Consider the following 27,170-nt stretch of genomic DNA (forward strand, 5'->3'; position numbering starts at 1 on the left):
GCGCTCACATTCACATCTGGGGACAATTTAGTTTGTTCAATTAACCTGCCATGCATTTTTTTGGAATGTGGGGGAAAACCGGAGTACCCGGAGAAAACCCAAGCAGGTGCTGGGGCGAAGATGCAAACTCCGCACAGGAAGGCCAGAGCTGGGATCGAACCCTACATCTCTGCACTGTGAGGCGGATGTGCTAAGCAGTCGTCAAAGGTGTCACTCTTAGCAAAAGGACTCAACATGAAAGAGTCATTTTGAGCCTTGTTTTATCCATTTTTTATTCATCATGTATTTATTATTATTATTATTTATATATAAATATTTATATTATAAATAAAAAGAATGTATTTATTATTATTATTATTATTATTATCATCTTTCTTGTGAAAGAAAGAAAGAAACTTGTTCTGTTGCTGTCATATGTCCCTCAAGATTTTTACCGCATAATTACAGATGCACCCTCATCAAGTCTTTCCCCGGCTCAGAAACAAAGGATGGAATGCCACCTATGCCAAAGACAATTGTGCTTGTTTCTTGGGTATGAAACTAAACCACCTGAGATGTCTTCAGATTATTAAGTGTACTTGTGCTTGTCACCCTGTGTGTCCTGCTTCGAGTGTGCTTTTAGTTCTTTATTTATTTATTTATTTATATTTACGTTTTTAATTTGATTTGTCTTCTACAGTCAATTTCGTTGTTTGAAATGCAGTTATAAAGTGTAAAGTTCGACTATGTAGACAACACAGCCCACTTTTATTTGACACATCACTTTTAGGGAACCTGAGATCTCCGTAACAAACACAATTGCTTTTGTAATTATGCTCTTATGTTCCCTTGCATCTGTGTTTGCGTGTGTTAATGACGCGTTCAGACTTATGCCTTGTACACACGTAAGGTGTTTCCAGATCTTTCACTATTTTTTGTCAGGGACAGACATCACACATAAAGATATAAAAGTAGGCATTAAACAGCTTTGATTGAATTGTACTAATCATAATGCTGTATGGTAAGTATATCCAACTTTTTTACTGGCCCTGTTACATTCGTACAAGCGAGGTAGCGAGCGAGAGACTTGGGTCTGAATTCTTGCCAATTTAGCCAAGTTTTCGCAATATCAAGCGACTTTTTCAACCCCTTCAGCAACCGTTTTTCCAAAAACCAGACCGGGGGTCGGCAACCTGCAGCTATGGAGTCGCATGTGGCTCTTTAGCCCCGCCCTAGTGTCTCCTCTGGAGCTTTTTCAAAAATGTTTGGAAAAGGAAAAAGATGGGGGGAGTTATATTTTTTCTTATGGTTTCTGTTGGAGGACAAACATGATACAAACATTCTTAACATTTTCCCATGTTGTAAAAATGTGTAAAATAAATATTATTTTTCAACATTTCTGTCAATGAAGATTTGCGTCATAGCTTGCGACTCATGTTTCTATTTGCAGGATGGGATGCTAGGCAGGTGGCTGTTGTTAAAAAAAAAGGTGTTTTATGTACAATTCACCAAGGGTACTGGAAAAGAATGGGAATCGAGAGGGCAGAGAGAAGCATTTTGAAATGGTACACGTGAGCTGCGATCGTTAACACGCTGTAAAAGTGCGTCCCATGCCTCGTTCATCTTCGCGGCTGTTATGGATGTTGCTCATTATGGTATGCGTGGGTGTGCGGTGACGGGTCAATGGTGGGACGTTGGTTGATCGATAAAAGGTTGGGCACCCCGACTCTCCAGATGCACTGCAGGGGGAAAAAAAAAAGTTTTCATCATGAAAGCTCATCGTGTATTTGTAGCCAATTTAGTCATTTTGATAATAGGCTAAAATAGCGAAGACAGATATATACAGCATGTGCTACCTTTTAATTTTTTGTGGCTCCAGACATATTTGTTTTTGGGTTTTTTTGGTCCTATATGCCTCTTTCAACATTTTGGGTTGCCGACCCCAAAACTAGACTAACAAATGACAACAGTGATCCGAAACATTAGCAACATTCTTATTTTCTGCACAGTGTAGGGAAGAGGGCCAAAAAGATTTGACCTGTTAATACGCCAATCTACAGTTTCATATTCTGTATGTCTTGGGTGCATTAAAAGTCGTCACTGTATAAATTTATTCATCACTGTCAATAAATTAACGATAGTATTTGGAGTCCTGGGTAGGAACAGCTAATATGAGTTGGACACCTAGCAATATATTGAAACGAGATGATATGCTTTCTAGAAGTACATTAAAAATCATAGAGACAAAATTGAGGTTAGCCTGTTGGCTTGGCCCTAGGCAAGCGTTCCAGTTTTTCATGCGGCTCCTTTGCAAAATGATTTGTCCTCCCCTGATTTTTGAGTCTTCATCACCCAGGGTGCATGTTTTTGGAGTTTCTGGAGTACCCAGAGGAAACACACGCAAGCGCGAGGAGAAGATGCAAACCCCACACAAGAAGGCTGAATTATGGATACGAACCAACAACCGCTGACCTGTGAGGCTGACGTGCAAACTTGTTGGCATGCCACCATTACAGACTAATGACTAAAATATCCCTCATCTGTACAGGAAATAGTTTCCCAGTGGCTCACTCTGGCCCAAAACCTGTTTGTCAAAGGCAGAACAGGACAAATGTTTTTTTTTCTTTTCTTTTTTCAATCGCGAATTAAGTTCTAATTGTCTGACTTGATCTGACATGTCACGTGACCTTGTATGACTGACAACCCAACACATAAAAGGGCTTGTCATTACTGTCCTCAGTATCAAACATCACGACTGCAAAGGTAAGCTTTACATCCTACTTTCCAAATGTCAATTTCATGTCATTCTTTCAACGTTTACTGCGTTCTTGTTTCACAGGCTTAAATGAAAATGAAATGCTGATGTGTTGTTGTTTTTTTTTGTTTTGTTGTGTGTGTTCGAAATCTAAAGTATATTTCAATGTCATACAGATGGCATTTGCTCTTCATTCGTTGTTTCTCCTTTGCGGGATCAGTGGACTCTTGACTGGAGTCGTAAGTCAAAATCTCACCCCGCCGACTGAAATAAATATAGATTTATAATGGTGTCTGATGTATGGGCGTCTTCATTTGTTCCAATGTTCGGTCTTATTGTAACCACATGCTTTTCTTCTTCAGTGGGCTTTCCCTTCGAAAAAATCCAACGGTTGGTAGCTGTGACTCAGTCATACTTTTTTTACTTCCAAGTTCATTGACACCGCAGTTGATTGTCTCTTTTTCGTCTGGAAACACATCAATAATTACGGAACAATTGTGCTGCAGACCTTTCCTGTCCTAAAGGCTGGACTCTGCTGGACTGCAACTGCTACGTTTACCAGGAAGAACGAAGGAGCTTTGCAGATGCAGAGGTATAACTCACTCCTTATAAAATCAGTGAACCATCTGTATTATAATTGAACATTTTGGCTTCCCAGAGCCAAAACATCTTGCCAACTGCCTGGCATATCTGAAACACTGAAATCTACGTGTTCACCCCTGTTCCCCCAGTCTGTCTGCAACATTCTTGGTGGGAATCTGGTGTCCATCCACAGTGACTTGGAAAATGCCGTCGTTCAGCAACTGATTGTCGCCGGTAATAATGATGATAACCTTGCCTGGCTTGGACTTCATGATACGATTTTGGTAAAGCAGCAGAAATATTTTTTGTCACTTGTATTTCAGTAATTTTTCCAGAGAAAAGGAACGTGTTCTCAACCTTGCCACCAGCTTACGGGCCGGAGGCGTAGAGTCGAGGGTTTTAAGCATTCCATTGTTCAGACTTCATGAGGGGAAAACACAGTGGAACACATCATCTACCTTGACATTTGTGAAATGTGCACAAAGAGGACCTTAAAGTAGTTCAACTTGGTGAATTAATCCATTTTTATTTCAGGAAAGATTGTACATTTAACACTCCAACCATCATTTTATCACCTTTTGCTCCGCGCTCCGACCTCGAACTCCAACTCTGCTCAGTTTCATAATGAGACTGTATGATTCTAATAATGTTCAAGCACAATCTATATTAGATTCCGTTGTGACAAAACAAACAGCAGATGCAAATGCAAACAGTTCTGATCGTCAAGTGTCATTTATTGAAAAGTCACTGGGTCTTCCAGGATGGTGATTTCATATGGACTGATGGCACCATTGTGGATTTCCTCAACTTTGCTGCTGGGCAACCCGTTGCGAATGCTGGCGACTGTGTACTGATGGATGAAACTGGTAAGTGAAATAAGTGATTGACGTTTGATAAGAACACAATGATGTAATACCCAAACATTTGCTTCTTACAGATGGAGAGTGGCAAAATGCGCCTTGTACAGATGACGATGAATATGTTTGCATTAAGGAAACGCACCGTTTGTTCCACTAATCGCTCATCTTACTTCAGTCACAATGAAGTTCCATCATCACGATGATGACTCAATGACAGAATATCAGACTTTCGTGGTGCCTTTGTATTCTTGGGTTTACTATCAATTTTCCTTTTCTTCCCAATTCCACAATTGTTCCTGACAAACAATTTGTAACGTCAAAGAGCATCTCTCCAGTAAATGAAGGAATCTGTCTGCATTAAAATATCTGTTGGTGTTTTGTTTTTGTTTTTTCAAATTTACGGAGCCTATTGCTTAAAACTTAAAATTTCAAAATCATCATCAACAATGCATTGTCATAGATGACTACAATGCAAACCATTAAAATGTAAAGTGATGTCTGTTCCAAAATTAATAAAAAAATGTGATGTTCACATTCATGGCCAAGAAACGCAAACGTGGCCATCGCTTGTGGTACAACAATGCAAAAGACAAAAGATTTAAAATTTCAATGTGGACAAATAGCACACCTCGAACTCGTTGCCAGCCAATTGCGGGGCTCAAACATACTCAAACAACCGTTCGCTTTCACTCAACTCAACTCAACTGCATTTATAGCGCACTTTAAAACAACCACCGCTGTATACAAAGTGCTGTACATGGAGCAAATATCATATGTACAACGAAAAACAATAAAACAATAAATTAATCATGAATACAGTAGAAAGCACAAAAACAGTCAAACTAAGATCAAGTCTGAGTCATGCTGAGCCACACAAGACAAATGAGTTTTGAGACGACTTTTCAAGATGGGCAGCGACACATCCAGGGACAAACTGGAGTGATCAATTAACCTACTACGTGTGTTTTTTTGGATCGTGGGAGGAAACCGGAGTACCCGGAGAAAACGCAAACTCCACACAGGAAGGACAGAGCTGGTATCGAACCCTCGACCTCTGAAACAGATGTGCTCACCGGATGACCACTGTGCTGCCTAGAATCATGATAATTTTTTTTTAAATCACATACTATAAATAGAATTGAAATGCCATGTGCAACTCCGAGTGTATATACTTTATACCATCGGTCCCCAACCTTTTTTGTGTCACACACCAGTTGATACAACTACACTACCGCAACCATTTTTTTTTGTCGTCGCTGTTCATCGCAATGGTCTGACAACAAATATAATAATACAGTCGTTAAGCATTTGCATCAGTGACCGTAAAGATTCTACAATATAACATGCACAAAATAATTGCTCCGCAAAATTAAAAAGTATTACAATTGTGGAATATGAATTAAGCAGCAAAATCGAACTCACATTTTGCCACTTGCTGTCAACCGCAAATGACATTTCAGTGCCTCGGGGCTCATCTTGAGAATGTCACACGACCAAGCCGAGAAAACAGGTAAGTCATGATTGGCCATTACCTGAGCCCTTGAGAACGTGAATGTCATTTTCAGTCAAATCACAAATGGCAAACGGGAAATCCCTTGAGACGGATAAAAACTGGTGGATTTGGAGTTTTTTTTCTTATTCTCAGTTCACTTTCCACATACCTAATCGTCATCAAAATGCTGTGTTTAGACTTATGGGGCCATACAGAAGAACATGTTTGACTTGACTTCCCCTAAAAAGAAATAATAATAATCATACATGTAATAAAATCTCCTTGTTGCCGGACAGGGCTAATGAGGGGGGAGGCAATAATGGCTCTCATAGCTCATACTTTTTCTTCCCACTTTCAAAAAAAATAAAGCACTCCATTTTTGATTGCACATGACTAAGCGCTGGTAAACTGGCATCATGTTCCTCTTATGTCCTCGAAAATAATCAAACGGCATGTTAGTTCCATACATTTTAATCGTGCAACCGATGCATATATTCAAATTTAGTGCTTTGTAAATCCACATACATTTTTCTTTCCTGTCTCCGAACACGCTCCTGGTGATCTCTTCAAAACAGAAGAGATGCAGGTGGAGGAGAGTGACCAAAACAGTGAAAAAGTGGGCAACTACCAAGATTGGTTAAATCCATCCAAAAGAAACAAAAAAAAAAAACTTCTAGTGTATCGTGAGTTATAGACCAGATATCAATAACGGTTACCATCAAATTGTGTTCCTGTGTAAAACACTGGTACAGAGCATGAAAAGGTTTCTTTTAAGGTTTATTTGGGGTCGCACGTTATACATAATTATTAATTATTCACAGGATTTTACGATAATTCCGATGTCAGACAAACATGTCTCATTTTTGTCCAACAGTTCTTGAAAGAATAGCATGGAGGTCACTTTCTTCTTTTCTGCCTTTGTAATTCGAACGTTGGTAATTCGACATTGAGGTCAATCCCAGCTCTGACTTAAAACGCACTCAGATGCCAGATTCATCACAAGGAAGCAGTGAAAGGTTCGACAAAGATTGAAGTGACAGCCGAAACTGTCGGTAAGACTTTTTCTCTTCACCAAAAGAGACCGTTGTCGGCAAAAAGAAGAAAGGTTCAACCTAATTGAACAAACAGATAGTTGAAGTAATTATACGATGAAATGATTCCATAAACATTCGTTCATTTTCACTGTCAGAACGGCCTTCCGTGGGAAGACGTAACTCCAAAGTGGCCCGTGACAAAAATGAGTTTGGCACACCCCTTGCTGTACAGCAAGCAAGAATGGGGGAGGAAAAAAATCCACCTCCAAAGCGTCAAAAATTTGTTTCGTCAGCTCGCAAATACTTATCCCTGAATATTTTTCCATCACTCTTGTTTTAAAAATCGTTTTGAACAAAGTAAGAGAGATTTATTATGTAGATATATGTGAGCACTTCATTTTCAGAGCCATTCCACAAGTTCCCCAAATCTTAACAACTCGCTCTGGTAGAACTAAAATGCCATAAAATGCAGTCAACTAAAAATGACAACAATTTAGATAAACACAAAAGTTTAAAACATTTCACTCGACGGAATTTACAAAGAATGAAACGAAATTAAGAAGTTCCAGTAAAATGTATTCTGGGAACAGCGCACAGCTGAAAAGCACTGACTGAAAACACACTGTCAAACTGGATTTCTCTGAATACTTGACACATCAACAGTACAACATTCACAAATCACAGGGTGTAGGGGCGGGGGAACCATTTTATGACACGATAAATTCCTGAGTGTCATCAGCAAACTGCAATTACTGCATCTTTTGACAAGAACCTCCTTTGAGTTTCGGCAAGCACTCAGGAACTTTACCTTCCCATTGATGACACACCCATGACATAAACCCCCCATACGCTCAAGCACAAAACTTCTCCAGTAAACACAATTATGCTCGCTTGATTGGCATGCAACCGATCCAGTTGAATGAGCTTCTTTCACTCCGTCCATCTGAGCACGAAAAACCTCAATTTGAATATTTGAAAACAAAAACAACAACAGCAAAAAATGAAAAAAATATAAAACCACGAGCATTTCAATCATAATGACATATTTTTAAGTTATTGGGGGAAAAAAAACATTTCAGTAACAATAACATCGCCTGAAAACATCACGGTACATTTGCAACCATAAAGGTATTGTATGTGTAACTCTCCATTTTACATTCAAATTATTTGACCAGAAATCATTAAAAAATGATAATAATAATAAATCCCTGCTTAAAAAACGCAAGTGTGCTCTCTCTCAGCATAAAGAGCACCAGTAAACAGAAACCTCATTTAATGTAACAATTTTCCCTGCTGTGAGTGTCACCATAGCATCCCACCTATTTATTTCCTTCTATTCATTCTGAGCAAATGTTGCTCTTTCTCTGTTACCGCGATGCATCGGTCTCGAGCGAGGTCACTTGTTTTGTTTGTGGAGTTTGTTGTGCCTTTCACAGTCATAATCGGTCCATGTGGTTTACACAGCGACACGTTGTTCATTCAGTCACACGTGAAATGTGTCCATATGTCCGTCCTTCTCTTTCTCCCAGGCAGAAATGTAGCAAATTTGATTGCAGCGACTTACTTTGGCCCAAAATCAGTATGGCAGGGGTGTCAAACTCATTTCTGTCGCAGGCCACTTTGGAGCTACGTCTTCCCTCGGAGGGCCGTTATGACAGTGAAACCAAATAAATGTTTAATTATCTCATCGTGTTAATACTTGTACACAACAAATTGATGCATTACTAGTTTTGAGAGCAGTCAACTATAATAGTTTATTCAGTTATCGTTCAAGTGAGTGCAAACTGGGTAACAAAATGATTGCAAAATCTCAACATTATTTATTTACGTGTGACAATTTGACATTTTGGTACAGATTTGAGCAGGGATCATGGAAGTTGACATGCATGATTTGCTTTGGCGGGCCACGTAAAATGATGTGGTGGGCCGGATCTGGCCCCCAGGCCTTGAGTTTGACACCTGTGCTTATGGCAAAGGCAGAAGAGTGACACAAGCTGTTCTACTTCATTATTGGTTACATCTTTGACTTAAGTTCCTTTTTCTTCTCATGATCGCGTGTCACAGAAGTCAACATAATCTGCATTTTCAACATTCCGAGACTGTCAACAGAGCATATATAAAGCGGCTCATCATCTTTCTCTGCATCAAGCATCACGACTGCAAAGGTAACTTTTGCACAACAACTTTTCATCCTTCTTTGGAAACTCATTGCAATGTTCACGGCATTTTTTTGCTTCAGCTGGTTGGTTGTAAATGTTGTTTGAAATATTTTGTATATGTTTCTTTCATTGCAGATGACATTTGCTCTTCGCTTGTTGTTCCTCCTTTATGGGATCTGCGGACTCATTTCTGGATTTGTAAGTCAATATGTCACTCACTGACTCTAATCCACATACTACAATGTTTCCTGTATTAATATTTTGTCTGTTACTGTTCTGCAGTCGGATTTTAACAATGTGCTTTTCTCCTTCACAGTGGTCTTACCCTATGAGTTATTTGAAAAGTTGGTAGCTTTGACTCTTTACTATTTATTTTATTTTATTTTTCCAAATGAACATTGTTTTCCAAGTTTTGTCAGCATAGACACCTGATTTGATTAAACTTGTCATGTTTTCTTCCTGAAACAACCATTGGACTGCAGATAATGATTGTCCAAAAGGGTGGACTCAGTTGGACTGTCATTGTTACATCTATGAAGATGAAGCAAGGACCTTTGCAGATGCAGAGGTATGCAAAGAAATACTCGTAATGTAGTTCCCAATGAGTTTAGCGCTATCATAATCAGTTATTCATCTGCCTTTGGTTTTAGAGTCAAAATATCTTGCCAACTGGCTGACAGAGCGAAATAAGTGAAATTCACGGTTATTGCTGGGTGTTTTTTATTTTGTTTTTGTTTTTTCCATCAGGCCGTCTGCAACATTCTGCGTGGGAATCTGGTCTCCATCCACAATGGCTTGGAAAATGCACTTGTTCTTGAACTGATTCGAGCCGGTGGTGATGAAAACCAAGGCTGGATTGGATTACATGACGCGATTGAGGTGAAACATTGACCGACAGAAATACTTTTGATTAAATCCTGTCTCTTGTATTTCAGGAGTACTTTTGTCGCATTGAAAATAAACGTGTCCTCCAGACTCCATCTTGTCACCAGCTTGTAGGAAGGAGGTGGGGAGTATAGTACTTCATAAGAAGAGAATATACCATAGCTGTTGACATTTGTCAAATATTCACCGGGGAGGACTTGAGTTCACCTTTGTTACCCAATCGAGTTTTCTTTAAGGATAAATTCTTGAACATTGCAGTCCCCTGACCTTACTCTCCAACCCCCTACCCCAAAATCTATTGTGACATCAAACATCAGTTTTGCCATTTGTGACCAACGAACACCAGATGTGCATGCAAACCAGTCGTTGTCTTCATGTGACCGATTCAAAAGTGACTCTTTCTTCCAGGATGATGACTACATATGGACTGATGGCTCAGACCAGACTTTCCTTAATTTCGATGGAACAAATTCACAGCCTGACGGCACTGTTGGTGACTGTGTGGTTATTGCTGAGAATGGTAAGTGAAATCAGTCATCAAAGTTTGTTCAGAACAGTACTTTTATGCTTACACATTTTTTTTCTAAAAGATGGACTGTGGGACACCGACGCCTGCACAGACAGCAACGTATATGTTTGCATCAAGGAAGTGCACCGCACCCACCACTAACCGCTCATCTTAACATGCTGTCTTCTATCACAATGGAGTTTGCTAATCATGATGACTCAATGAGACAGCATCAAACCTTTGTGGTGTCTTTATTTGTTGATGGGTTGACTACAAACTTCTCTTTTTCTCACAACGCTCACCTGTGATTGACAACACATTGGCAATGTCAAAGAGCATCTCTCTGTTCAATAAAGAAATCTGTCTGCAACAAAACATGTTTGTCCTTTTATTCCTGTAACGCTCCATTAGAAATTTGGTCAGTCTGTCGCTTGAAATGTTCATTCATTCATCCATTTTCGAATCCGCTTATCCTCATGAGGGTCGCGGTTGCCAGCCAATGGCAGGGCACAAACAGAAAAACAACCATTCGCGCTCACAATCACAACTACAAATACACAGCAATATTCACTTCTTTGAGGCTGAGGCTGATACTCGGTGGTGTCTTATCTTTTCTACAAGTTCATCGATATTTGGGGTCAGGCTCTGAGCTGAGCAAATCCTCAAAATTGAGTGAAGGTGTTCAGCAGTAAGTCGACTTCTGTGTGATGTTTTGTTCAGCTTCATCAAAGAAAGTAGTTGTTCACACAGGTATGTGCTGCCAAACTTTCAACAACATTTGATCAGCCTGCATGCGCAGCTGGGCCACTGTGTCGGGGAGGAAACGGGAAAACTGCGCAGCCCCCACTGCCGTATCTTTTTCATGCATAGGATGTAAAGCCAAAAACTCCTGTCACCCTTCGGCTGGAGTCCACTCCGCGGATGAAAATTGACAACTGGGCAACGTCTGAAACTTCAGCGTTCTCATCCACAGCCAAGGAATATGCGATGACATCTTTTCCGTTTTTCACAAGCTGCTCTTTTAGATAAATGGACAACTGCTCTACTCGCTCAGCAATTGCGTTTCTGCTCATGCTCACGTTTAAAAAGAGTTGCTTTTTTTCGGGGCAAACTTCGTCACAAACTTTAAGTATACAGTTTTTAATGAAATCCCCCCCCCTCCCTCCATGTCCATATTCTTGTTTTTGTTCGCGTTTCGTTTCATGATGTCATCTCAGATTACACTCTTTCAATACCGCCACACTTTCTCCACACAGAAGACACACAGGTTTTCCAGCTACATCCATGAACATGTACTCCGACTCTCACCTTGTTTCAAACCCCCGGTTCTCAGTGTCCATCTTCCGTTTTGTAATTTTTGATGGGTATCTGCAAGCTAACGTCACTGCTATGCGAACGACTGCTGCACTAATATTGAAATAAAGCGGCCACTGCTTGGTGTGTCACCGTTGCATTGTGGGAAATGTAATTTTGGTGCGTTTAAAAGATCTGCGGGCTCCCGGCTTGCTGCAGTCCGCGGGCCAGTTCTAATAATAAATCAATATCATCCCAGGGGCCACTGAAAACATTTGCCACGGGCCGGCACTTTGACATTATGCTCTAAATTGTCCCTTGGTTTGAGTGTGAGCGCGGGTGGTTGTTCGTCTCTGTGTGCCCTGCGATTGCTGGCAACCGGTTCAGGGTGTCTCCCGCCTACTGCCTGAAGACAGCTGGGATAGGCTCCAGCACCCCCCGCGACCCTAGTGATAAAGCGGTTCGGAAAATGAAAGAATGTAATTAACTGTAATGTTAATTAAATGTAACCATTGTAAATCGCACGGCCACCTTATGTACCGGTATGCATAAGATCCATATATGCAACTTATATTAACTTATATATACTGTGTACAGTTCTTTTTCTGAAACATTTACTTATTTTGTGCATGCAACACTTTGTTTTTTTCTTTTCTAGCCCCCCCCCCCCCCCACACACACACACAATTTTGCTGCTGTAGACTGCAAATTTCCCCAGTGTGGGACAAATAAAGGTTATCTTATCTTATCTTAATTTCATTCATTATGATAATGAAGAGGGCGGCCCGGTAGTCCAGTGGTTAGCACGTCGGCTTCACAGTGCGGAGGTACCGGGTTCGATTCCAGCTCCGGCCTCCCTGTGTGGAGTTTGCATGTTCTCCCCGGGCCTGCGTGGGTTTTCTCCGGGTGCTCCGGTTTCCTCCCACATTCCAAAAACATGCATGGCAGGCTGATTGGACGCTCTAAATTGTCCCTAGGTGTGAGTGTGGGCGTGAATGGTTGTTCGTCTCTGTGTGCCCTGCGATTGGCTGGCAACTGATTCAGGGTGTCCCCGCCTACTGCCCGAAGACGGCTGGGATAGGCTCCAGCACCCCCCGCGACCCTAGTGAGGATCAAGCGGTTCGGAAAATGATAATGAAGACACAACAATGCTTGACAATGCATGACCACAATTCTAACCACTATTAAATTTCTTTCCACATTTGATGAAAAAAAAGAAGAAAACAAAGACAAAAAGAAAAATAGATGTTCCATCCATCCATTTTCTGATCCTCTTTGTCCTCACAAGGGTCACGGAGGGTGCTGGAGCCTGTCCCAGCTGTCTTCGGGCAGCAGCCGGGGGACACCCTAAACCGGTTGCCAGCCAATCGCAGGACACACAGAGACGAACAACCATGCGCGCTCACACTTACACCTTGTGACAATTTCGAGTGTTCCATTAACCTGTCATGCATGTTTTTGGAATGTGGGAGGAAACCGGAGAAATTGCTTGATATGTAATTCATTTCATTCATTATGAGGCACAACAATGCTTGACAATGCATGACCACAATTCTAACCACTATTAAATTTCTTTCCACATTTGATGAAAAAAAGAACAAAGAAAAAAAGAAAAATAGATTTTCATCAGGTTTATTGGTCAATTCAATACATAGGGGATGGGATGATGATGGCATTAATGGACAATCCATTGAGCAACACATGGAGCAAATTATGTTTTAAGTCACTGTGATGCAATTTGAAGGAAAAAATAACCTAATTCTTTACATGTCTGATAAGATTTGTACAAGGCATATTCCTTCAGTTCGGTGCTGGAGCTTTTCAAGGTGGAAATGTCATCAAAATGTTTGACTTTTTAAAGACAAAGGGATCACCCATCCACCTAACTCTCTCTCTCTCTCCAGCTCTGCCAACCGACTATTTGGTTCTCGGCCACCGAGATGCACCTGTCTGCTGCTCCAGTCGTGAGGCTCCAGTCACAAGGATTGAGCAACTCTCGAGCCATGGGAACATTGCACCTCATTCTGGCAGTTAGACGTACAGTATATGCTTGTCATTACTGTATTGTTATGGTTGGTTGTCTTTCATGTATTCATAACCTAAATTTTGCTTTTGAATGTTTGGCGAATGTAGAGTTTTCATCAAGGTTTGTTAACGGTCACAAGGACATTCACAGACAGTCTTAACTTATTCCCAAAAGTTTATCTTTCGCCAAGAAATCTGATCATGTTCACAATTTTTGGGCGACAAGAAAAATTGTCTTGGCCAAGTAAAAGAGCGTGCGACCATCTTTGCAACCTTGAACAAACCATGACAAACACTCTACATTTGATACGTTTGCAAGTATTCGCCAGTCCATGAGAGACCAGATGATTGAAGACAATCAGTGCATGAAAAAAGATACAGTGCGTAGAATTTAGCGCCATCTAACGGTAAACTAATGGTAAACCAATAGAATCAAATAACCTAAATCGGTGCATTTTGAAGCACCTACACTACGGAGCGTCAGAGAGACCAAACTTATTTTTTTACAGCAGAGATGTCATGAAGTGACAAAGTGCAAACATAGGTGGTGTCACGTTGCGTTGTGGTGGTGGTGGACCCCAAAAAGCAGGCACGAGAGAGGAGCAGGTTGTACTTGATGAATTGCATAAAAACAGGAAAACTAAATCCTTAACAAACAAAGTCCAAAGGATCAAACAAAACACATGACTGAAGATAAAACATAACAATGACCAAAACCTGACTGAAACAAACATGACAGTAGCAGCCATGACAAACAGCCATGACCCGACAATGAGTAGTCGGCCGGAAGTCCTTTTACAGCCACTAATTACCTAACCAACAGGTGTGCAGCTGCAGGTAAAAGCCCCACAGTGCCACCTGTTGGTCACAAACCGAAACCTGACAGGTGGTCGTCACGATGTTTAGGCTCTATGTCCACTAAGTTTTTCTCCTTCAAGTATCCTTAGCAGGAAAACATGGCAACCTCCTGTAGAGGAGCCACGCCCTACATAATATTGTTCGAGGTTGCTTCACCTACGACAATTTAAAGCACTGTGTCAAACTCAAGGCCCGGGGGCCACTCATGGCCCATGATAACATTATAAGCAGCCCGCGATAGCAAATCAAACATGTCAACTTCTATGATGCTTGCTCAAATCAGTATCAAAATGGAAACAATAATAACATTGAGTTATTGAATGCCTTTCCTGGTTGTCAAAACCTTTATTTACAGTAATGTAAACAATAGTTGAACAAACCATGATTCTTGAATTCTGATTTCAAAACTAATTATCCATCCCTTTGTTGTGCACTGTATTTGTAATAATATGAGGAGGTAATTAAAATTTTATATGGTTTCACTGCATAACAGTCCTCCTTGGGAAACTGTAAATACAATGTGGCCGGTGACAAAAATCAAGTTGACACCCCTGATTTATGTGTGTCCATTAACCTGCCATGCATGTGCAGGAAGAAGCCGGAGAAAGCAGTGTTGCCAACGCCTCAGTAAGCCTCAAAGTTGCGAGAAGTCACTCAATGACACTATATTGCATTATTGACCATGTGCATACTGTAATGGACGCTGAAGGAGAGGCTTAACGTTGTGGGAGAGATAAAAGGTGAGTCAAAAAAAACAAACACCTTAAAAAGGTTTTAAATTCCAAATAAATTTTCTTCTGTCGATTCTTGTTTCTCTTATTGTCACAATTCCAACTTGGGCTTGGGACTGGCAAAAGTGACCCAATAGAGACACTCGGGCAGAGGTGCTCAGGTTATGTTTTTGTTTGTTTGGTTTTCTCCCCTTATTTATTTATTTATTTAGTCAGTTCATTACTTTGTTAGTTATTCAATTTGTAATCTTTTTCAAGTCAAGGTCAAGGTCATCTTTATTGTCAAATATGCTCTCTGTACAACATACAGCACAGATTTTTTTTCCTTAAGTTTTGTTTGGTCACAATGAGACATGAACATGTTAACATTATTTTTGGATACTATCTACATTAACTCATTCAGTACCAGCCAATTCTGGACCAAGTCTGAAAAGACGTTTAAAAACGTCTTTGGGAGTGAATGAGTTAACAGGCGGTATTGTGATCTAGTGGTTCATACGTCGCCTTCACGGTGCAAAGGTTCATGGTTCGATCCTGGCTCTGGCCTTCGCGTGTGGAGGTTGCGTGTTGTGCCCGTGCCTATGTGTTTTTTCTCTGAGTACTCCGGTTTCATCCCATATTCCAAAAACATGCATGGCAGATTCATGGAGGACTATAAATTGTCGCTAGGTGTGAATGTGAGCCTGGATAGTTGGTTGTTCGTCTCTGTGTGCCTTGCAATTGGCCGGCAACCTGTTCAGGGTGTCCCCCACCTACTGCCCGAAGATGGCTGGGATACGCTCCAGCAGCGACCCTTGTCAGGATAAAGCGGATCAGAAAATGGATGGATGGATCGACATTAGAGAAGCACACAGCTGCTGGGGAGAGAGAGAGAGCACACAGCTGTTCGTGATAACTGCGGCAGAAAAAACAAAACAAAAGCAAAAAGCAACTTTTACCTTTGTAGGATCGATCAGGCTTTGTAGGATCAATCAGGCTAATATATATGCACTCTTTTTGGCTGCTGTTTGTCTCGCACATACACACCCACACACTTCTACTCACTGAATAGCATCGTCTGGAGTCAAGGCATTTATTACATGCAGCTGTGCTGATGTCATTAAAATAGAGTTGGCCTCGCGCCCACATCCACACAGCACAGGCAACCACAGGCAAGTCTGAGTTAATTAAATTAATTAAATACTCAATGAGAATTTTTTTTTTTCATTTTGGCACTGTAATTTATGGAGACTAGGCTACAGACATGTCAACGCAAGTCAAATGGTGTGTATGCTGGACAATTGGCACCTTGTCACAAAGATAACGGCAACGCAGATGAGGTTGTTCCATTCTAGAAAAACCTCAGGAGACCACCAAGGTGCACAATAAATTCCTCCGTCTGCCTGGCTTGGAATGGCCCCTGTGGTGGAGTCTCTGTGGCTGTAAGCTGGGTCACTCTGGTCCACTGTGCTCAGTCATGTGTCTCAGCCTTGACCTTCGCAATCTTTTTAGTTTTATTTTTCAAAATTTAATTTGCTCTTTTATGTGGTTGTTTTTGGTAGTCTTTGTTGTCTGGTTTTAAGCGGATGTTTTATTTTATCACGTGTATTCCTCCCTTGGCCCAGCACACACCTGGTTGTTCCTGGACTAACGCAACACGTTGAAGGTTCTATAAACTGCAATATAAGGCTATACTGCCGACTAGTGGACTCATGACATACAATACAATACAATACAATACATGCTGATTTATTTCGCGCTTTCACAACAGCACCAGCTGTAACAAAGCGCTGAACAAAACAGTTAACATAATTACTATTATTGCATCTCCCAACGTTTTACAATAGAAAAAAAATAAACAGTACTGTGTATATATATATATATATATATATATATATATCATACCTGTCAACTCATACGGTTTAGCCATAGTTCATACGGATTTTGTGGTGAATCTTACGTATATGGCCGTATCGCACAAATCATACGGATTCTGAAAATTTCCGTTTTTTTTCACCAACTCCAAATGATTTGGAGTTGGTGAAAAAAGTAACATAGGAATACAACTCTGAACACAGTAATGCCACGAAGTAGAATGATGATTAGACATTAACCAGACATTGTATCATGGAGATCTACAATAAATATCATTGAAAATTTCTTGGGGGGGTTTTTTCTGCCGTTATTTTGACATATAAAATGCTTTGGTATGTTATAAGGATTTTTTGCTCTTTATAGGGATTTTTTTGGTAGTTTATACAGGTTGGCGCTCCGAAAAGTTGACAGGTATGTGTATATATATATATATATATATATAAGTTCGCTTTTTGGAAAAAAACCAAAAAATAACATTTGCATTAAACATTTTGAATAAGTTTGTCAGGTGTTTTTTTTAAATATATAGTCGATAAGGTAACATGGAAGAATTTTTTTTTAAAAAACCTTTGAATTCCCTTGCAAAACACAAAGATTTGCGTTCCCTCCCAAAGATAACGAGATAACGCAGTTTTGTTTTTTATTTTTATTTTTTGCAAAGAAGCTCTTTTTTTTAAATGTCATTTTCCAGGTAAATGAAAGCAACACAGGTGGCGCATTTTCATCCATGTACACGTTTGCCAACGGCGCACACCGTACAAAAAGCTTCTCCTTCTTACACAAGATATAGAAATGTCATTTTAAAGGGTTTTCCAAGCATTGCTTTTAAAGTCAAGGAAATTTGTTTTTTCTTCACATCCCATTCATGAGGTCTGTCAACATAATTCGCTTCCTCGCAGAATGTAGTGTGATATGGTTGGGGGGGGTTCTCTCTTTCTTTTGTATTTTTTGCTTTTCTTTTTATTTCCTGCACTTTTGCCCATGTCACACTCCAGTCCGGTTGGTGGCGGTATTTCAATTTTAAGATAGTTTGCCAGCCGCAAATAAACCCCATAGCGGAGGATGACGTCTCGCGTTCCACGTTGTCCCGGACGTGGCAGTTGGTCCGGAGTCTTGGGAAGAAGAAACTCGAACATTTCTGACACGTTTACCTCTGTTGAAGGGTCTTCGCGAAGGAATCAAACATCACTCAGCAGTCATGGGGCTGACCATATCTACAATCTTTGGTCGACTTTTTGGCAAAAAACAAATGAGGATTTTAATGGGTGAGTTAAAAAAAAGGGCTTGGTTGAGTTTAGCCACACGCTAAGCTAGTCTCAGAAGTTCTACTAGAGGTTTGCAAATGTTTACGGTCAGAAATGCAAACAGATGGTCGTATTAAAAGATAAACCATGGGGGTTTACTATGGTGTTGTAGAAAGTGAAACAAATGACAGTAGAATCGCTTTGTACGTATAGCTCATTTTCGAAGGAGTTTTTTGGCTTTCTCGGGGATAATTTGACGCAATCTTGATCATCCGTCAATTTTGAATGTAGTTTTTTCCCCCAACTTTTTTTTCACACTACCTGTCCAACTATAGCTGTTTTCGCCATTTTTCTCCAGACATTTGTCGTTCTCGTTCATCTGGATCGCTTAAATTATGTGATTTTAGAAAATGAAACTTTCCTGTTACTTGAAACCAACCGGCACATTCTGTTAGCTCGACTTGCTCTATTACGTAACAATTCATATGTTGTCGTCATCCAGATGTCGTAACTTGTGTCATTTCACAACGTTCTCCCATAGTTGGTCTGGATGCTGCTGGAAAAACTACCATTCTATACAAGCTGAAGCTTGGTGAGATCGTAACTACCATCCCAACTATAGGTAAAAAAGACGTCTTTAATGAGTTGTTATATCAGTGCGTCATTTTGTGCTAAGGTCTGCGGTTACATTCTCTCCTTGTGATCAGGTTTCAATGTGGAGACGGTGGAATACAGGAACATCAGTTTCACCGTATGGGATGTGGGTGGCCAGGACAAGATCAGACCCCTGTGGCGACATTACTTCCAGAACACACAGGTATGAGGAATTTGGTGGGGGGCATAAGTGAAATGGAGAATCCAAGTAGCAGCCGGTATAACACACACCTGCATATAGGGCTGGGTAATTCATTGAAATCTAATTGTGGGTTTGATTTTGGATTATCTCGTTCTTAAAGACGATATTATCAAAGAAAACTGATAAACGTGTTAAACGGCATGGTGTGTATGCAAGTTCCCGATGTTGTTAAAGTACCCTGAATTTAACATGATACTTGCACAGCAAGCGTCTGATTTTGCCTGCGTGTTTCAAACCGCTTAATGGTGCCCCAGCTAGAGTTTGTTGTAAAACTAAACCGTCAACAAACATATTTACACACATTGTAGCATTCTATATTTAAATGCAAGACATGCTTTGTTCCAAAAAACAAAAACATTGCCAGTGTGTTAATAGTAAAGTCACTGTAAAATCGCATTGACATGCAAGCAGGAAATCAGCATGAAGTGTTCCATCAAATAACGACTATTCATACATAAACGCAGTCGGGATACACACGTCAGGTAATGTAACACCGAAAGTCACAGACTCTTTCCAATCTGTCAAAACAAATTTGTATTACGATAGTGCATATAGAAAATCATCACACCCTGTGAAACACTTGACCTTTTGTCACTTTACACCTTGGAATTTACAACAAATTAAATCAAACTTATTTCAACTCTGTGCGCATAATAATTAATTAAGAATTAGTAAATCAAATACAGTACCTGATTCGGCTAAGTCAGGGGTGTCCAAAGTCGGTCCTCAGGGGCCACCGTCCTGCCTGTTTTCCAGCTCTCCCGGCTACAAGACACCTGATTCAGATGATGGCTCATCAGCCAGCTCTGAAGCAGCATTAGAACGACCCTGATTATTTGAATCAGGTGTGTTGCTGCCAAGAGAGCTGGAAAACAGGCAGGACGGCGGCACCTGAGGACCGACTTTGGACACCCCTGGGCTAAGTGATCGGCCCTTGTGGAGACCCTTATAAACTTACTCTGCGGCAACCATTCAACTTCCAGATCAAACACCGGGCCAATTGCACCCCACTTGAAATGAATTGCAGTGGTTTTGATTACTCTAGAACAGGGTTGCCAAACTCCAGTCTTCAGGGGTTGCTTTCATCACATGTTTTCCTGAGTTGCAATCAGGTTCCTAGAGAGCTTGCTGATGAGCTCATCATTTGAATTCAGGTGTGCTGCAGCAGGGAGAGATGGGAAAACATGCAGGAAAGCGGTCCTCGAGAACTGGACTTTGACGCCCCTGCTTTAGAATAAACCTTTTTTTTTTTTCTTGGAAAATTTCACCACTCGTAGAACATAGTGGTGAAAGGATTCATTCAACATCATTGGAAAGAGCACATTCAAAAGAACCCCAGGATCAAATTTTTAAAAGGCACAAGTTAGTTGAAGGTTACAAAAAGATTTCAAAGGGTTTTGTCGATCCTTCTAAGTACCGTTCAGAGCATCATTAAGAAGTGGAACGCGTTTGGCACCACCAACACCTCACCTAGCCAAGAGGATATTCATCAGAGAGATCAAGAGACCAAAGGCAACGTTGAAGGATTTAACAAGATTTTATGGCTGTGGCTGGTTGGTCTTTGCTCTTGTGTTTTTGACAACAATTTCACAAGCTTTAGACAAAGCTGGTCTGTATGGCAGTGTGACAAGAAATAAGCACCCCCCCCCCCTTTTTTTTCAGCGGGGTGGGGGAGTGGAGTGCTGGCTCTTAGTCGATCGCGATCAACATATTGGGCATCACTGCCTTAAAATCTGAGGTAATTCACTGACTAGCTTAGCGCTTAGCACCCTTGTTCACGCATGAGCGGTGACCTAAAAGTCAAAATTCAGTTGTCATCTGACGTTGCCCTGTATGTCAGTCAAGTAACAGGATTAATGATAGGTGTTGGCATCGTAAATTCTGCTGCACTTCGTGCCGTTGTTTCAATGGCAGCGCCACCGACGAGGAGTTTTCTACGCTTGTCATGTGAAAGCCCTGGGGCCGCATGCGGCTCGCGAGCTGCGGGTTGGCCACCACCGCTGTAGAGTCGTATACAAAAAGGTAATCCATTTTGCTTTCGTCTTGCAGGGACTCATCTTTGTCGTGGACAGCAACGACCGAGAAAGAGTGGCAGAGGCTGCAGACGAGCTCTCAAAGATGGTACGTATTATGGGTGCCGAGAAACATGCAGAAATGGGAATAATACCTCTCTGACTGTGTCTGTAACTATCAAAATGGAGCATTATCTTTGGATTGAATTTGACTACGTTCAGTCAGTGAGGTTGCAGGACATTAGTTCTGTTCCGTACACTAGTTGAAATGTGGCGGGACCAAGGTTATTTGGCAACAAGGGAAGAAAAGCAGGAAAACACGTACTTGAATTTGTTTTTGTTTACATGAATGGATCGAGGGAAATGTAAATTTAACATAACAGCACATATTGAAAAACAAAAAAATCCCGTAGTACTGCACTTCACATGAATGATTTCTTTGTTTGCTGTTATGTGCCAAATTTGACCTGAGAAGCAGAGTTGTCACTGTCAAATCATTTTCGAATCGATTATCCTCATGACTCGTCCATCGAGTAATCGGAAGCCTCACCCCTCACAAAGTCAGACAGTCCGGGTGTCAACACATCTTTGCACATCATTACAAAGACTTATTGCAGTTAGGCTACAGTCCCTTAATAGCAAGGTTTTCACATAGAGTCCCCTCCAAAAGTTTTGTTTTTGTTGGATACTTTTGGGTTTGAGATGGAAAGCTGAATCTGAAACAGAAGTTCAGAACCCCAGCTCTTATTTCATGGTATCTACATCTGGACAAGTGAAACAACTCAGAGCAGAGCACCTTTTGTTAGAGGGGACCCACTTGGAGTGAGAAAAGCATTGGAACAAATGTTCTTAAATTCACTTGGAAGTGAATAACTTGTCATGCTTGGTGACATCACTCTTACTTGTAATAACTGCATCAAGCCTGTGACCCACTGACTTCTCCAGACTGTTGCGTTCGTCATTTCAAATGCTTTTTCAGGCCCTTCCCGCAGCCTCTTTTAAATGTTTGCTTCTGGAGGTTTCTTTGAGAGGTAAACATGTATTCAATATATTTACTTTGTTTTTTTTGTGCATTTTTCTGTTAATTGCCAAACAAAATGGGTTTTGTAAACTGCAGAATTCATTCTGCTGCACTCATCAAAAGTTACGTCATCACTAAAGACAAGTGAGCCCATTCCAGAAGCAGCTTGCACCATGCTTCACTGACGAGCGTGTTTGATTATATTCAGACACATGGGGTTTAAGTCTTTGGTGTATGTGCTTCCAGTTGGGTGAGCAAGATTTGAAAGATGCCGTGTTGCTGGTGTTTGCCAACAAGCAGGACCTCCCCAACGCCCTGGCAATCGGCGAGCTCACAGAAAACCTAGGTCTCAACAGGATGCGGAACAAAGAAGTAAGTCGCCTAGGAATGCCGTTGTCTGTGGAAAAAAAAGCGTCGGCTGATTGCGTACGCTCCCGTGTCATCGTCTCGCCTGCTGTTTGCAGTGGCACGTTCAGGCGACCTGCGCCACCCAGGGCACCGGCTTGTACGAAGGACTCGACTGGCTGTCCGCGGAGCTGTGCAAATAGGTGCCAATCAACCGGGCAGATGAAAGCGTGAACTTTCACACGAACATTCAACATTTGGTCCTGCAGCTGCGGAACACATGGCTGGTGGCCAGTATGTTTTGTTTTGTTTTGGGGTTTTTTTCTTTTGACAGATGAAGTGTGGGGTTGGGCGGGGGTTGTCATTCTACTTTCATTCCATTGTATGACCAATCTATGAGAGTCATCATGAAAACGATGCAGTTTGACCACTTGAGTAATTACAGTCTGGTAGTGTGACGTTGGGTTTTGTGAGGTTCTAGTCAACGTATACGGACCAGCATTGCTGTGATTTATCTTTGAAGTGTTTTTCTACCACTTTGCCTCCCGGTGAATGGATCTAAAAAGCAACATTGTGCCTTCTCGACTTTCTTTTTATTTCATGCTTAACGCTCACGCTTTCTTAAGATGCTTTTTTTTACTTTAAAGACAGAAGACTTTTTTTCTTTTTTGTAATATTTTTCTGTACGTGCTGCTTCAGTGCAAACAGTTTTCCTCAATGCATGTAACAACCAAAGGTCTGCACTTGCATTTGTCAAGACTAACACAATTGTCGAGCAATTGTTTGAGAGAAGATTCATTGTCTCGTCATTGCTAAAATTGTTTCGATGACATATAAGTAGGTTTTTTGTTTTGCTTGAAATGTTTGCTAGCAAATGCATAATATTGAGTACAATTTTATACACCTGTATACTTCATTGTTTGCTCCATTTTGGAAAAACAGTTGATGGGGGTGTGCACTCCGGCAATCGCTTGCAGAACCTAAAATTTGTGATTGTTTATAACAAGAATTTGCTTTTCAGTGTATTACAAATACGTTCACAATAAAGATTTTAAATATATATATTTTAATTCTCCTGTTACCAAATTCAATTCCAAGAAAACATGCATTTATCTGGAGTCTTTAATATGAGCCAATCCAAATTAATGCTAATTTTTGATTGATACTATTACCAAAGGGTTTGTTTCTTTGTGTATAACTGTCATTCATAATTTACTGCAATGCATTGCGCTGAGCGGTTTCTAATACTGGATTAGGAAAATATTAGATTAAAATCACAACAATCATTGTGTGCCATTCGTGTTACAGTGACTTGGAAAACTGTTATCGTGAAGTGCACTTTTTTTTTTTTCAACAAATTAAAAATTTTAAAAAACTATGTGTACAAATAAATCTTGCCCAAAAAGTTACATTTTGACTAAAATATCTTATTTGACTGTTGTGACTCCTCGGTGCCATCCATCCATTGTCCGAACCGCTTAATGCTCACTAGGGTCGTGGGGGGAGCTGGAGCCTATCCCAGCCGTCTTCGGGCAGTAGGCGGGGGACAGCCTGAACCGGTTGCCTCCTCGGTGCCTCAGAGCAAACTTTATCTTTGTACCACTCTTCCATAAAGGCCAGATTTGTACAATGTGTGATGAATAGGTTCACCACTTAAGCTGTGGATCTCAGCAGTTCATCCAGAGTGATCGTGGCCCTCTTGGCTGCACCTCTGATCGGTGCTCTCCTTGTTTGGGCCAAAAGTATAGCGGAACAGCCGGGTGTCTTGGTACGTTTGCAGTGCATTTCGATATGAATGATTCATCGAACATTGCTCTGAGAGATGTTTAAAGCTTGTGAAATTTCCGAAGAGAAAAGCTGTGTTAAGCTAATGTTTCATGTCCTACTTTCCAGTTTATTTGTAACAAAAAAAGGACATTGTATAAGTGTAATTACAGTAAAAATTCCTCGTCTCACCCCCCCTCGGGTGGTGTCCGTCCCTCATTCAGCTCAGGTCCTCTACCAGAGGCCAGGAAGCTTGAGGGTTCTGCGCAGTATCCTTGCTGTTCCCAGCACTGCACATTTCTGGACTGATGTCCGATGTTGTTCCCGGGATCTGTTGCAACCACTCATCTAGTTTGGGGGTCACTGCCCCAAGTGCTCCGACCACCACAGGCACGACTGTCACCTTTACCTTCCAGGCTTTCTCCAGCTCCTCTCTGAGCCCTTGGTATTTCTCGAGTTTCTCGTGTTCCTTCTTTCTGATGTTTCCATCACTTGGGACCGCTACATCCACTACAACGGCTTTCCTCTGCCCTTTATCTATGATTACGATATCTGGTTGGTTCGCCATTACCATCTTGTCAGTCTGGATCTGGAAGTCCCACAGGATCTCCGCTCTGTCATTCTCCACCACCTTCGGAGGTGTTTCCCATTTTGACCTTGGGGTTTCCAGTCCATACTCCGCACAGATGTTTCGGTAGACTATGCCAGCCACCTGGTTATGGCGTTCCATGTAGTCTTTCCCTGCCAGCATCTTACACCCTGCAGTTATGTGTTGGATCGTCTCAGGTGCCTCTTTGCACAACCTACACCTTGGGTCTTGTCTGGTGTGGTTTATCTGGGCCTCAATGGCTCTGGTGCTCAGGGCCTGCTCTTGAGCAGCCAGGATGAGTGCCTCTGTGCTGTCCTTCAGGCCAGCCCTCTCTAGCCACTGATAGGACTTCTTGAGATCGGCCACTTCAGTTATGGTCCGGTGGTACATCCCGTGTAGGGGCTTGTCCTCCCATGATGGTCCCTCTTCCAGCGCCTCATCTTCTGTTCCCCATTGTCTGAGGCATTCTCTGAGTACGCCATCCGTTGGAGCCTTCTCCTTGATGTATTCATGGAGCTTGGATGTTTCATCCTGGACAGTGGCTCTCACACTCACTAGTCCCCGGCCTCCTTCCTTTAGGCTTGCATACAGTCTCAGGGTGCTGGATTTGGGATGGAACCCTCCGTGCATGGTTAGGAGCTTTCGGGTCTTAACGTCCGTGGTCTGAATCTCTTCCTTTGGCCACCTTATTATTCCTGCAGGGTATCTGATCACTGGCAGGGCATAGCTGTTTATTGCCCGGGTCTTATTCTTGCCATTGAGCTGGCTTCTTAGGACTTGCCTCACTCGCTGGAGGTATTTGGCCGCAGCCGCTTTCCTTGTTGCCAGTTCGAGGTTGCCATTGGCTTGTGGTATACCGAAGTACTTGTAGCTGTCCTCAATGTCTGCTATTGTTCCTTCAGGGAGTGAGACCCCTTCAGTGCGGACTACCTTTCCTCTCTTAGTCACCATCCGACTACATTTCTCAAGCCCGAATGACATCCCGATGTCGCTGCTGTAGATCCTGGTTGTGTGGATCAGGGAGTCTATGTCCCTTTCGCTCTTAGCATACAGCTTTATGTCATCCATGTAGAGGAGGTGACTGATTGTAGCTCCATTTCTGAGGCGGTATCCATAGCCTGTCTTGGTGATTACTTGGCTTAGGGGGTTCAGTCCTATGCAGAACAGCAGTGGGGAGAGTGCATCACCTTGGTATTCAAGTGTGGTTTTCCACATCCTTATCGAGTTCGCAACGAAGGCTCTTAGGGTCCTGTTCACCTTATACAACTCCAAGCATTCAGTGATCCATGTATGTGGCATCGAGTCATAGGCTTTCTTGTAATCAATCCAGGCTGTGCACAGGTTGGTACGTCGGGACCTGCAGTCTTGTGCGACTGTTCTGTCAACCAGGAGCTGATGTTTGGCTCCTCTGGTATCTCTACCAATGCCCTTCTGTGCTTCGCTCATGTATTGATCCATGTGTCCACTTATCTTGGCCGCAATGATGCCTGACATGAGCTTCCATGTTGTGGAGAGACAGGTTATTGGCCGATAGTTGGATGGGACTGCACCCTTTGAGGGATCCTTCATGATCAGGATCGTTCGCCCTTCGGTTAGCCATCCTGGGTGAGTCCCATCCCTCAGCAGCTGGTTCATTTGTGCTGCTAGGCGCTCATGGAGTGCTGTGAGTTTCTTTAGCCAGTAGGTGTGGACCATGTCCGGGCCTGGTGCTGTCCAGTTCTTCATATCTGAGACTCTTTCCTGTATGTCTGCCACTGTTATGGTAACTGGGTTCTGTTCAGGGAGGCTGTTGTGCTCCTCTCTCAGGGTCACCAGCCATTGTGCACTGCTGTTATGTGCAACCTCCTTCTCCCATATGCCTTTCCAGTACCTTTCAGTTTCCAGTCTTGGTAGGTCAGCTCTGTTGTTGGGACCCTGCCACTGAGCGTACACTTTCGCAGGTTGTGTTGCGAACAGCCTGTTTATTCGTCTGGCCTCATTCTCTTTCGTGTATCACTTTAGGCGGCTGGACAAGGCTTGGAGCCTTTGTTTGGCAGTTTCGAGTGCTTCAGGTATGGTCATCTGGATTTACCTCTCGGGTATCGGCGTTTTCATCACACCTCTATGGGCCTCAGTCAATTGACTCACATCTTTCCGAGCCGCCTTGATCTTAGCCTCCAACCGTCTTTTCCATGGTGGGTAACGTATCTCATGGCTTCCATGGTTGCTCTTATAGCCAAGCATGTCAAGGATCACTGATGCTGAAGCGTATATCAGCTCATTGGTTTCCGTGATCGTTACGGTAGGGATCGCCCTCAGTGCTGCATTCACACTTTCCATGAGAC

General features: G+C 41.9%; 3 protein-coding genes across 3 annotated transcripts; all 3 read left to right on the forward strand.

Annotated features, from left to right (window-relative positions):
• Positions 1 to 2,810: 2,810 nt before the first annotated feature.
• LOC147206094 (lithostathine-1-alpha-like) lies at positions 2,811 to 4,541 on the forward strand. The gene is made up of 6 exons (XM_086109406.1): positions 2,811 to 2,973; positions 3,097 to 3,124; positions 3,241 to 3,326; positions 3,466 to 3,600; positions 4,077 to 4,182; positions 4,254 to 4,541. Exons 1-6 carry the CDS (start codon positions 2,836 to 2,838, stop codon positions 4,331 to 4,333), a joined length of 573 nt encoding a protein of 190 aa, XP_085965532.1. The 5' UTR covers positions 2,811 to 2,835; the 3' UTR covers positions 4,334 to 4,541.
• A 4,181-nt stretch (positions 4,542 to 8,722) lies between these two features.
• LOC147206095 (galactose-specific lectin nattectin-like) lies at positions 8,723 to 10,618 on the forward strand. The gene is made up of 7 exons (XM_086109407.1): positions 8,723 to 8,867; positions 8,997 to 9,059; positions 9,178 to 9,205; positions 9,344 to 9,429; positions 9,609 to 9,740; positions 10,155 to 10,266; positions 10,337 to 10,618. Exons 2-7 carry the CDS (start codon positions 8,997 to 8,999, stop codon positions 10,414 to 10,416), a joined length of 501 nt encoding a protein of 166 aa, XP_085965533.1. The 5' UTR covers positions 8,723 to 8,867; the 3' UTR covers positions 10,417 to 10,618.
• A 7,473-nt stretch (positions 10,619 to 18,091) lies between these two features.
• Positions 18,092 to 23,902, forward strand: LOC147206096 (ADP-ribosylation factor 4-like). The gene is made up of 6 exons (XM_086109043.1): positions 18,092 to 18,280; positions 18,801 to 18,881; positions 18,967 to 19,076; positions 21,165 to 21,236; positions 22,395 to 22,520; positions 22,613 to 23,902. The coding sequence occupies exons 1-6, from the start codon at positions 18,214 to 18,216 to the stop codon at positions 22,694 to 22,696; spliced, it is 540 nt and encodes a 179-aa protein (XP_085965169.1). The 5' UTR covers positions 18,092 to 18,213; the 3' UTR covers positions 22,697 to 23,902.
• The last annotated feature ends 3,268 nt before the right edge of the window (positions 23,903 to 27,170 follow it).

The sequence above is a fragment of the Hippocampus guttulatus genome, chromosome 4 (genome assembly GCF_054856545.1).
Source record: "Hippocampus guttulatus isolate MCC_2025c chromosome 4, RoL_Hgut_1.0, whole genome shotgun sequence".
In the NCBI taxonomy this organism is placed as follows: Eukaryota; Metazoa; Chordata; class Actinopteri; order Syngnathiformes; family Syngnathidae; genus Hippocampus; species Hippocampus guttulatus.

What these genes read in the sequence shown, in the direction of transcription:
- LOC147206094 (XM_086109406.1), top strand. Translation starts at nt 2,836, where the DNA reads ATGCTGATGTGTTGTTGTTTTTTTTTGTTTTGTTGTGTGTGTTCGAAA. An exon ending in GTGGACTCTTGACTGGAGTC is followed by an intron (nt 2,974 to 3,096) that starts GTAAGTCAAAAT and finishes TTTCTTCTTCAG; the next exon opens with TGGGCTTTCCCTTCGAAAAA. An exon ending in GACTTCATGATACGATTTTG is followed by an intron (nt 3,601 to 4,076) that starts GTAAAGCAGCAG and finishes TGGGTCTTCCAG; the next exon opens with GATGGTGATTTCATATGGAC.
- LOC147206095 (XM_086109407.1), top strand. Translation starts at nt 8,997, where the DNA reads ATGACATTTGCTCTTCGCTTGTTGTTCCTCCTTTATGGGATCTGCGGA. An exon ending in CCCTATGAGTTATTTGAAAA is followed by an intron (nt 9,206 to 9,343) that starts GTTGGTAGCTTT and finishes ATTGGACTGCAG; the next exon opens with ATAATGATTGTCCAAAAGGG. An exon ending in GGACCTTTGCAGATGCAGAG is followed by an intron (nt 9,430 to 9,608) that starts GTATGCAAAGAA and finishes TTTTTCCATCAG; the next exon opens with GCCGTCTGCAACATTCTGCG.
- LOC147206096 (XM_086109043.1), top strand. Translation starts at nt 18,214, where the DNA reads ATGGGGCTGACCATATCTACAATCTTTGGTCGACTTTTTGGCAAAAAA. An exon ending in CAGACGAGCTCTCAAAGATG is followed by an intron (nt 21,237 to 22,394) that starts GTACGTATTATG and finishes ATGTGCTTCCAG; the next exon opens with TTGGGTGAGCAAGATTTGAA. An exon ending in ACAGGATGCGGAACAAAGAA is followed by an intron (nt 22,521 to 22,612) that starts GTAAGTCGCCTA and finishes TGCTGTTTGCAG; the next exon opens with TGGCACGTTCAGGCGACCTG.